Below are 11,459 nucleotides of genomic sequence, written 5' to 3' on the forward strand. Positions count from 1 at the left end.
CAGGCCCAGCTTGGCCAGGCTTTGTGCCCAGGGCCTGGGCACAGCATGCTTGGACCACACTGAGCAGTGCCCCTGGATGTGCAGTGCAGCTGCTCTAGGCTCCGCCACCCCCCGCACCCCGCCTCAGAGAAGCCCCAGGGTCTCTCAAGCTGCTCCTACACCCAGACTGCTCCTACGCGGGGCGCTGTGGCGAGCTGCGGCAGAGGAGTTTGGATGGAGTCAGACAACCTGCGCTTCATTTCTGGCTTTTCCCAGCTGGACAGCTTTGGGCTAGTCACTGCTCTGAGCTGGATTTCTCATTTGTGAAATTGGGATTAGAAACCCTGCACTGCTGCCTCCGCAGGTCTGTTGAGAAAAGTGCTCTGTAGCCCTGGAAGCTGCTTCTAAGTCCCTGACCTAGCCACTGAGTGAGCCAAGGGGGGTGCGTGTGTGGGTGTGAGAGAGACAGACGGGGAATGGGGCGTGGGGCAGTGGGAGGAGGGGGTGCAGTCTCCAATCTTGGGATGGTAGACTTATCAGGGAGACCAAAATCACATGACACAGAAGTAACTTTGGTCCCTATTGGCTATGTATGGACACACGTGTGGCTATGTGTGACACCCAGGAATTCAGTTTGAATTCTGGCCCTGCCAGTTCCTGGCCAGGTGACCCTGGGACTTCAGAGCTAGACTTTTCCTACCTGTAAAACAAAGATAATGAAACCCACCATGTAGGGTTGTAAAGACCAAAGGGAACCGTTTAATTGCAAGTTCTCTGCCAGTTTTAAAACGCTGTAACCTGTGAATCTTAATTTTGGGGCAATCTTGATGGAGATGGTGGGTCCTGAAGGACACCATGGGATGACTTTTACCCAGAGGACCCCCTCCAGCCCACCTCTCCCACCCCATCTGCTCCACACCTGGTAGCATCTCTGTACTCAGATTTTTCCAAAGGCACCGGCCTCATGTGGTCCTTAAGCTGCCAGCTCTTGGTCTGAAATGCCCTTTCCCTATCTCTTCCCAGCCTACTCTGCTCCCAGGCTAGAAAGGTCATGCCCTCCCTTGTCCCCACTCTTTTCATGACCCGTGTTATGCATGTACCCCAGCCATGGTCCTCATTTGTGAGGGACTCCCTCTGCAAGCTCCCGGTTGATGGGCTGTCTCGTTCATCCCTGACCCCAAGCCTGAACATCTGTTAATTCATTCAAGTAATGTTCTTGAAATCCTCCTACAGCCAGGCCCTCCATGTTCTACATACTATAAAGAGACAGGCAGTCTCTGTCCTCATGGAATTCCCTTACTGGGGGGGCGGGGTAGGGTGGGGTGGGGAGGGCAGATTCTAAACATGTAAACAAACCAGGCTTTTAAGATATCCTGAGTGCCAATAAGAAATTAAATGTAGCACCTGGATAAACACGTAGAAAGTAAAAGTAACTGCATTTGTCTGCAGATGGGACAGTCTATAGGATTGGGCAGAGGTCCTGGTAGCCTAGCCTCAGGACAGGGTTGTTCCCAGAACTGGAAAGGTACATCCGTGATCAACTCGTGTTGTCCAGATTAGGGCCCTGGTAAGGCCCCTCGAGATGTCTTGAGAGACTCTCTCAGTTGAAGTGTAATGCTGGGCAGGAAAGAGGAATAAGGACAGCGCCCCAACTGCCCCACCCAAGGGTGGGCCTGATCCGAGGAGCCAGGCTGCACCTCTCCGCCCTGGGCCTGCCCTTCCTTCTCCCCAGAGACAGCTGGAGATGCAGCCCTGATGTTACATCTGCGTGCTCCTTCGCCCTGCTGCCCACAGCCCCTTGGGCAGACGCTTACCCAGCCCTTCTTCTGAACCGGGCACATGCTGGCCCTGGGGGGGATCTTCATCCACATGGCCACTGCTTACTGAGCACCAGCTGTATGCCCACAGCAGGCACCACTGGACAGATGTTGTTGGGTGGGGAGAAGATACGCTGGTACTCGTGACAGTTTTAATGAGTGCTTGCAGGAGGAGCACAGGGAGCAATAAAAAGATGGGACAGGAGTTCAGAGGCTATAAACAAGGTCCTGTCCTGCCCACCGGGAGCTCACGGTCCAGCGGGGAGACACCCGCAGTAGAAGGTGAGGGTGTGACAAGAAGCACAGAGAGGACAGGGTGTGAAATCTGTTTTGGGGCTGGGAAATATCCCAGAGCTGGTGACCTCTGAGCTGGAAACTTGTGGGGTGGAATAAGATTTCATCAGCCAGAGAAAGGAGGGAAGACAACTGAAGGCGAAAAGCACAAAGGAGACAAAAGCCGGCAGCATGGGCGTGTGGGATGTGTGCAGACCGGAATGCACGGGGCGGACAGAGAACCAGAGTGGGCATGCCAGGAGATGGGGCTGGATCATAAAGTCTCCAGCTTTGCGAGACCAGAGGGGAGCCCCATCCTTGCTGGGCTGAGCTCTCAGCCTGCAATGCTTCAAGTCACCACCCTGGCAGGTGGCGTGGAGAATTGGGCAGAGCCCTGGCTTGGGAGCCAGAGGACTGGACTCTGGCCCTGCTTCTGCCACTGTGTTGTGCCATCTCTCCTGGCCTCAGTTTCCTCCCCTATAAAATGGGAATTAATAATAATTCTAGCTACCATTTACTGAGCCATCACTCCATGCCAGGCACTCTTGTAAATGTCTTATAAATATTGTTGCATCAAATCCTCACAACTAGCTCTTAGAGGTACTTTTATTACTATTCTCACTTCAGATGAGAAAACTGAGGCCAGGCAAGGTTGAGCAACTTGCCTGGGCTACATACATATATAGCAGGCAGTAGAGGTGGGATTTGAACCCAGGTGGTCCAGCTGCAGAGTCTGAGTTTTTCATCACTGTACAGTCGTAGCCATGGCCACCCTGCCTATCTCAGGGCTGCTCGTTCACTCAGCAAATAGTTATTGAGTACCTGCTACATGCCAGGCACTGTGCTAGATGCTGGGGACACAGCAGTGAACAGGACAGGCAAGGTCCCTGTTGCCACAAGGGTGACATTCTGATGGAGGAGACAGACAATGGACAAGTAAGCATATTATAAAGTGAGGCCATTTGGGACTGTGTTATTTGGTAAATAAAACTAATAGGGCAGGGCTTTAATGATAGAAACACAGGGAACTCTCTGAGTGCCAAGAAGCGTTTGAAGTTCTCTACACTTTTTAAACTCATTTCATCCTCATATTAACCCTGTGGGGTGGGTGCTATTTTGTAGCCCATTTTATGATGAGGAAAGTGAGGCACAGAGAGGTTGAGTAACTTGCCCACGGTCACACAAGGAGCAGAATTACTGGCAGAGGGCACAGCAAGTGCAAAGGCAGGGTACAGTCCCAGGAGACAGTGGGTATGAGGTGGTTTGAGATGTGAGGGGGTGTCCTGGTACTCAGGCGCCAGACACAGAGGGGCAGGTGGACAGGCTGGGTACACTGCCGTGTGTTTGCGTCCTAGGAGGCTAACGGTCCAGCTGATGGCTACGCTGCAATTGCCCAGGTCGACAGGCTGACGCAGGAACCCGAGAGCATCCGCAAATGGAGAGAGGAGCAGCGGAAACGGCTGCAAGAGCTGGGTGAGGGCAGGGCTGAGTGTGCAAGCTGGGCTGGTCCCCCTGGCGCCGGGCTCCCCACTGGGTTGGCTCTCCGGGACACGGTCGGGTGGGGAAGCCTTAGGCTATATGGGGCCCTGCCCCACCTTAATGTGGGATTGGCTGAGGATGGACCCGGGGCTGCCTGCCGGGGCCGAGGGGAGAAGCAGCAACCAGAAGCACAGCCAGCTGTGCCTCACATCCCTCCTGGAAAGCTGCTGTTCATTCACCTGTTGGGGGTTGCAGATGCTGCCTCCAAAGTGATGGAACAGGAGTGGCGGGAGAAGGCCAAGAAGGACCTGGAGGAATGGAACCAGCGCCAGAGTGAACAAGTTGAGAAGAATAAGATCAACAACCGGTGAGAGGAGCTGTGAGGGTGCGAGGGGACTGTAGGGTCATGAGAGAACTATGGGGACATGAGAGGACCTACAGGGATATGAGGAGCTATGGGGACATGAGAGGACCTATGGAGACATGAGAGGACCTATGGGGACATGAGAGGACCTACAGGGATATGAGGAGCTATTGGGGACATAAGAGGACCTATGGGGACACGAGAGGACCTATGGGGCATGAGAGGACCTATGGGGACATGAGAGGACCTATGGGGCATGAGAGGACCTATGGGGATAAGAGGACCTGTGGTGACATGAGAGGACTGATGGGGACATGAGAGGACCTATGGGGACATGAGAGGACCTACAGGGATATGAGGAGCTATGGGGACATAAGAGGACCTATGGTGACATGAGACGACTGATGGGGACACGAGAGGACCTATGGGGACATGAGAGGACCTATGGGGACATGAGAGGACCTATGGGGACGTGAGGAGCTATGGGGACATGAGAGGACTGATGGGGACAATGAGAGGAACTATGGTGGGGGGACTGTCTTGAGGATGGGTGATTTGGTGGCAAGAACGCGGAGGAAGGAGAAGCCGAACCCACAATGATGTTTCCTCAGTGGCCTGTGGAACTCAGCGCGCTGAGCTCTGCAGAGCTGGTATGCCGTTAAGCTCTGACCTCCTCACCATGACAGACAAAAGTGAGTCTGCCAGTAAGCAGACGAGGTCCTGGGACCCAGTGGGATGTAAGCCAGGCCGTCCTGGAGCCCAGTGGCCAACAGCTCGACCTGGGCCCCCTGTGGCCATGGTTATCATGACAGAGAACACAGGCCTGGCAGGAAGGGAAGAACCAAGCCGTGTGCAGGATTTTGTTGCTTATAGAAATGATAATGCTTCGACCCAGAAGTGGCTAAAGAATAAAGGGAAGTTAGTGGCCTATATAACTGGAAAGGCCAGGGGTAAGGGCTGCAGACCCAGTGGACTCAGGCACTGAAACAAAGTCCGTCAGTGCTCACTTTTACTGTCTCTCGGTCTGCTTTCCCCTGCGTGGCCTTCACTCTTGGGCATACACCCCTGGGATGGGGGCAAAGGTGGCCACTAGCAGCTCCAGGCTTCTGCTCGATTTTCTTGGCAACTTCAGTGAATATAAGCCTCTTGCTCCCGACAGCTCTAGCTGAAGTCCTCCACCTGACCTTCATTGGTCTGGTGTGGGTCACGTGCCCACCCCAGGCCCAGTGATTGTCTCGGGGGAGGGACTCTCCCATAGACCCAGCTTGGTCGATAGTCCCATTACTTGGGTTGTGCACGGGGTCCGGTCCCACCCAAAACCACAGGGACTGAGTGGGGGCAGCTGATGCTTCAAAGGACAATCAGGATGCCCTTCCTGGAAGAAGGGGGACAGATGTTGGTCAGGAAAGATAGCAGAGGCCCACCGGAGAATACCTTGCAGAAATGGTCTCAGATTAGAGACTGCCAGCAGCCCCTACCTCTGAGGCTGTGCACTTCAAGGTACAAGACTTGCCAGAAAGGAAAAGGCTGGCTCTGGGAAGCCACCAGCTGGAAGCTGCTGCATGCCAGGCCCTGGGCCGGGCACTGCGGAGGCCGAGCTGAGAAGGACGCAGTCTGTGTCCTCAAAGAGCAGAGGAGGGAAACACACGGGTACAGCTGAACTCAGTAGTAGGGCCCTCTGCAGGAAAGCTGTGGAAGCAAGGGATGTGGGTGGCAGAGGGACCTCTGTGCCTAGGGACCTGGGCTTTGGAAGGTGGCTAGGAGTTCACCAGGAGAAAGAGGGCAGGGGGTGGGGGAGGGTATTCTAGACTAGGGAACAGCATGATACGAAAGAAAGGACGTTGTGCTTGGGCACCAGGGAGTGGCGGGAGACAGGGCCGGAATGAGGGCTCCCATGTGCAGGGCCTCGGAGGCGAGGGGCGGGCAGACACAGGCGGTGGGGAGCCACTGAAGGTTTGTAAACAGGGGGACTAATATGATAGGGCTGAGTTTTAGGAAAGGCCACCCACTCGGGTGGGTGGAGGATCCCTGCTCTCCTCTCAGGACTGTGGAGAGTTGCTGAGCCTTCCAGAACTATGCTTCCTAACACGTCTCCAACTGGAGGTACTAACGCTGTCTCTCTTTCTCTTTAACCCTCTGCCTGTCTGTCCATCTTGCCATCCCGTCTTCCCCCACCTAACCCCCTTCCCTCAAGGATCGCCGACAAAGCATTCTACCAGCAGCCAGATGCTGATATCATCGGCTACGTGTACGTGTCTCCTTTGCTCCTCTGCAAGGGCCTGTGTGTGGCTGGCAGTTTCTTGAGTCTCCCCCTTGTGGGGTATAAATGAGTATGGCTGGGCCTGGGGCAATGATCAGAGCAGGAGGTGAGCCCGAGGGGTGGGTACAGGCACCAACCCTCCCCTCCATCCCTCCAGCAAATGTTTATTGAGCATCTTTGAGACAGCTTTGCTAAAATCCAGGCAAAGAAAAGAATGTCCGGCCATCCCCAGGTGAGAGAGGCAAAGGGCAAAGCAGCCCAACTCCCTCCTTCTGAGATGCCTCTTGGAGGGGGGAAGTGGGGTGAGTCTTCTATTGAACAAACATTGAGTGCTGGTGCTGGAGGTATAAAGAGTGCACAGCCATTCCCCGCTCCTGCCCACAAGTGCACTGCTCCTCCTTAGAACTTCAGCCTGAATTTGGTCATGAGCCCCTGTCCAGACCACCCGTGGTTCCCTTTCACGTGTTTCTGCTTTGAGGTCTAGTTGGTCCTGTGCCTGATCCAGACCAGAGATGGCAGAGATTTCCTCTTATGCCGCCCCGCTGGCTGGTAGTGACAGCCTGGACAGTGTGCTGGGGATTGTGAAGCCGAAGAAAATAATGCAGTGATGAATGTGTGATGATTGCCACGTGTGTATGTGCCAAATATTTGCTGTTCCTCGCTCTGGATACGCCCTTGGCAGGCCTCTGACACTGTCTGGGCTAACGCTTCTCTCACAGATCATGGGACACACCAGAATAACAGCTTTCCACTCCTTCCTTCCGTCCACTCTCCCATCTGTCCAGTGCCAGTCTCTGGTCAGACAGGAGTAAGACACACACGGTCTGTCCCCCCAACTTGCTCATGATCAAGAGTGTGTTGTGATAAGAGCCACATGCAAGGACACAGTGGGCTCAGGGAGAGCCCGGGCAGGCTTCAGAGGTCAGAGTCCGCCGGCCCTTAAAGTGTGAGAAGGAGTGTGCTGGGTGGGGAGGGTGGGAAGGGAATGGCATCCTAGGTGGGAAAAGCTGCTGGGGCAAAGGCGATGAGATGGGAAATATCTAGCGGCCTGCAGCGCCTGGAGCGGTGGGAATGGGGAGAGAAGGTCAGTTTGGAGCCAGTTGCAAAAAGCCTGTCATGAGATGTTAAAAAGCTCAGACTTGATCCTGAAGGCAGCGGGGAGCCATGGGAGGTTTCAAGCAGGAGAGTGGGGATGGAGGAAGGGCATCGGCGCTGAGTAATACCACAGGGCGTTCAGTGCTCCTGTTGCACCCGAAGAAATGGTCCAAGGAGCACCCAAGGGAGTCCTGAAGAGAGGAATAGTCTAGACCAGCGCTTCTCAGACTTCCATGTGCCTATGAATCACCAGGGCCTCTTGTCAAAATGGAGATTCTGATTCAGAAGGACTGAGGTGAGGCCATGATTCTGCATTTGCAACAAGCTCCACGGTGATGCCGGTGCTGCTGGACCATGAACCCCACTTTGAGCAACAAGGTTAGAGGCAAGCCTCTTGACCCAGAAGAGAGAGCTCCTAGGATCGCTCCCCTCAGCCCCACTGGTCAGCCAGTGCCACACAGCACCTTACATTTTCTCAAGCCTACACACACCTGCTACGTTGTTTGATTCTCAGGCCGGTGAGACAGATCAGCAAGGTGGAGGCACTGATCCTCCCTTCCCAGGTTAGGAAATAAGCACACACCAGGGAAGCAAGATCACTAGCAAGGGGCCGGGTCACCTGATCTGGGGCCAGCTCATCCTGAGCCGTGGGGATCACGTGGAGAGCTCCCTGCCATCAGTCAGTGCCTGGCATGTGGCAGAACTGGCCCTGCTTGAGATGCAGGGGGCTTCTAAGGAGAAAGGGGCTTTAGGGACACTTGTTGGCTAAACAGGACAGAGACCCAGCCCTCCCCACCCCAGAATCCCTCATTGCTTTTCTCTTAATGACTCCCATGTTTAGGTTTTGTCCACTAAACTACATTTATTATACTTCGTTTCCCCATTGTTCTTTAATCACTGGCTTCTGTAACTGTCAGCCAGAACTTCTGATGAAAAACCCACCAGTTTCCACCCTAATTTGATTCCAATCAAAGGCAAAGACTCCAGTGGAGCATTCCTCAGCCTGTGGCGCCAAAGAGATAACAGTCATTTGGGGCTAAAAAGAGTTCTGTAGTCAAGTATGCTTGGGACATGGCAGATTCTATATCCATCGTGTACTCACATTCGTGGTGCACATAAGCACATTAAAGGCTTTGCAAGTCTTGTTTTGAAGATCTTCTTTAACTGATTCTTCTATACATTTTTAACCACAGCTCTTTTCTAAAGAACACTTATAGGGTCCACAGAACCCCGAGGCAATGCTGAACCAGAGACTTCAGCTAGGTGGTTAGTTAATGTCCTGCTCAGTTTTTGGAAATGTTGAAAATAGCTGAGATACTGCATTAGTTCCTCCAAGGGCCTTTAGGTGTCAGGAGCCCCAGTTTGGGAACTCTTGATAGAGAGGTAATGAACAGACAGTGCTGGGGCAGGAGGGGTAGGAGGCTACTTGAGCTACAGTGGCAAGGGAAGACCTTTCTGAGGAGGTAAGGCCTGCACTCAGACCTGAATTACAAGAAGCAACAAGCCATGAACAGGTCTGGGGGAAGAGGTGACCGAAAGTACAAAGGCCCTGAGGTAGGACCAAACTAGGCTTCCTCTGAGGGCAAGGCTGTTCCTGGGGGCCTGAGGTCAGAGGGCCCGGGGCTGGGGAGGAGACGTCTAGACAAAGGACCCCAGAGTAGGCTGGACAAAGCAGCCTTGCTCAGTGGGAGCAGAGCATCACTGATTAAGGGGAAAGGCAGACAGCTATGAAACCTCTGTCCTATCTCCACCTGCAGGGCATCTGAGGAGGCTTTTGTGAAGGAATCCAAGGAGGAGACCCCAGGCACAGAGTGGGAGAAGGTGGCCCAGCTGTGTGACTTCAACCCCAAGAGCAGCAAGCAGTGCAAAGACGTGTCCCGCCTGCGCTCGGTGCTCATGTCCCTGAAGCAGACGCCGCTGTCCCGCTAGGAGCCTGCCACCAACATGGCCGCCATACAGGGGCCGGGCCGGGCAGAGGAGGAGCAGCTGCTTTGGCCAGGGGGGAAATGCCTCCAGCAGCTGCTACACAGCCTATTCCGTTCCTCGCCATCTCCCGGGGCCGGGAAGGGGAACCCTCACCCCTCTCAACTGTCATTCCCTCATGGCCCTACGGCCCAGCCCCTCACATCTCCTCTCAGTCCACAAAATTGTGACTGTCCCTCCTGATGTATTTTTTTTTCTTGGCTTAAAGGGTGTGTTGTTAACTCTTTTTACACTTATTTCATTCTCATTTCTCTGGAAGCCACAAACTGGCGTCAGGGCTGTTTGTGCTTAGAACTTTCCCAGCTTCATGGGCTTGAGAGAAGGTAGGGCTATTTCCCTGGTAACCCAGGAGCTCCCAGCTGGCAGAGGGCATCCCAATCTGTCTATGTCTGCTGCCTCCAGCCCCAGGAGGAAAGACAACCTCTCACAGAATGCTTTTGCAAGCTTGATCCTTTCTGATCCTTGAACAAACCCATGACATAGGGATTCTGTTGGTCTGTCATATAGCCACAGACACCCAGAGGGGAAGCAGCTTGGAGGGAAGAGGCAAGACCAGAGGTTCCCGGTGGGTGCTTCCTCTTTGCCTGGGTGAGGGGCTGGTGAAGGTAGCCTCTGCCACAACCCTTCCTTGGGATTGGTCAGGACCCTCTGCCTCTTTCAGCTGTGCTCTTCTGTGGATTTGGGAGAAACAATCAGTGACAACACCTTCCCCTTCAAGAGAGTTGCAAACAGGTTATGTTCAAGCCATTGTGATCTGAACAATGTTTAAAAATATTTAATTGCCAACCGTATTAGTTTCCTAGAGCTGCCATAACAAAATACCACAGCGTCTGGTTTAGAACAACAGAAATTTATTGTCTCACTGTTCTGGAAGTCATAAATCTGAAATCATGGTGTCAGCAGGGCCATGATCCCTCTAAAGGCACTAGGGAAGTATCTGTGTTCCTTGGTGTTCCTTGCCTTGTACAAGCATTACTACAATCCTGAGTTCATCTTCACATCGCCTGCACTCTATACGTGTCTGTTGCTGTGTCCAAATTTCCCCTTTGTATAAGGACACCAGTCATATTGGATTAGGGCCCACCCTACTGACCTCATTTTAACTTGATTACCTCTGAAAAGACCCTATTCCCAAATAAGGTCACATTCTGAGGTACTGGGGTTAGGACTTCAACTAATCTTTTCTTTTTTGGAGTGGGGGGAGCCCACAACACCAACAGTTAAAAATAGTGGCCATCCTCTCTAGAAGTGCCATAGTCCTCACCACTTCATATCTGTTCCTTGTGGAGGCCAAGGGTCACCACAAGTACTGCTTTACATTTAATCTCTGTCTTACAGCTGAAAGAGCATGGTGGGGGCAAGAAACTTAGCTGGCCTAAGTCATTCAGCTGGTGTTGAAAGTGATGGAGTCACAGATGGAAGGAACCTGAATCCGAATCAACACTTTAGGGATGACTGCAGACCAGGAACACCTGTTTGAGACTTTACATGAATGAGAAACTCATGAGTTGCCTCTCTTCTAGAGGTTGCTCAGGTCCCCAGCCTCCTTTTTTCCTTAGCCATAAAACACTAGGTGCTGCCACAAGCCACTGGCAAGCTTTGGGGATTATGCTTTATGTTCTTTCTGTTACACCACGCTGCTTCTCTAAGCCTCAGTTTCCTGGTCCACAAAATGCATCAAGAACCAAGCTGAGATGGTCTAGATCAGTGGAGCCTTAGGTGCTCTCAGGAGGTGGGATTGGGGTCAGGAGCAGAAGTGGAAGGCAGAGCCCCCTGCCTCTGACAGAACCATGGCAGGCCTCATATGAAGGAAGGTTTTCTACTGAAAGTTTGAAAACTGTTGGAAAGCTCAGTTTTTTGTTTTTTGTTTTCATATAACATCACTGTAGAGACTCTCTACTTTTAATAAGTACCCCAGGGTGACTGTTACCAGGAAAGTTGGAGAATCAGTAGACTATTGGAATTCTAAGAGCCCCTGCAGTCTTTAGTCTGTTTTCTCCTAAAACCAAAGACCAGGGCTTCCCTGGTGGCGCAGTGGTTGAGAGTTCACCTGCCGATGCAGGGGACACAGGTTCGTGCCCCGGTCCAGGAAGATCCCACATGCCCCAGAGCGGCTAGGCCCGTGAGCCATGGCCGCTGAGCCTGCGCGTCCAAAGCCTGTGCTCTGCAACGGGAGAGGCCACAATAGTGAGAGGCCCGCGTACCGCAA

At 53.1% G+C, this 11,459-nt stretch overlaps 1 protein-coding gene across 1 annotated transcript in view; it reads left to right on the forward strand.

Annotated features, from left to right (window-relative positions):
* CLTB (clathrin light chain B) overlaps positions 1 to 9,479 on the forward strand; it is an 18,572-nt gene extending 9,093 nt beyond the window's left edge. Inside the window, exons 3-5 of the mRNA XM_024742182.1 lie at positions 3,425 to 3,542; positions 3,804 to 3,915; positions 9,025 to 9,479. Coding sequence (XP_024597950.1) covers positions 3,425 to 3,542; positions 3,804 to 3,915; positions 9,025 to 9,196 — 402 coding nt within the window. The 3' untranslated portion in view covers positions 9,197 to 9,479. The remainder of the gene's footprint in view (positions 1 to 3,424; positions 3,543 to 3,803; positions 3,916 to 9,024) is intronic.
* The last annotated feature ends 1,980 nt before the right edge of the window (positions 9,480 to 11,459 follow it).

Source organism: Neophocaena asiaeorientalis, unplaced genomic scaffold (assembly GCF_003031525.2).
Source record: "Neophocaena asiaeorientalis asiaeorientalis breed wild unplaced genomic scaffold, Neophocaena_asiaeorientalis_V1.1 scaffold259, whole genome shotgun sequence".
Lineage (NCBI taxonomy): Eukaryota > Metazoa > Chordata > Mammalia > Artiodactyla > Phocoenidae > Neophocaena > Neophocaena asiaeorientalis.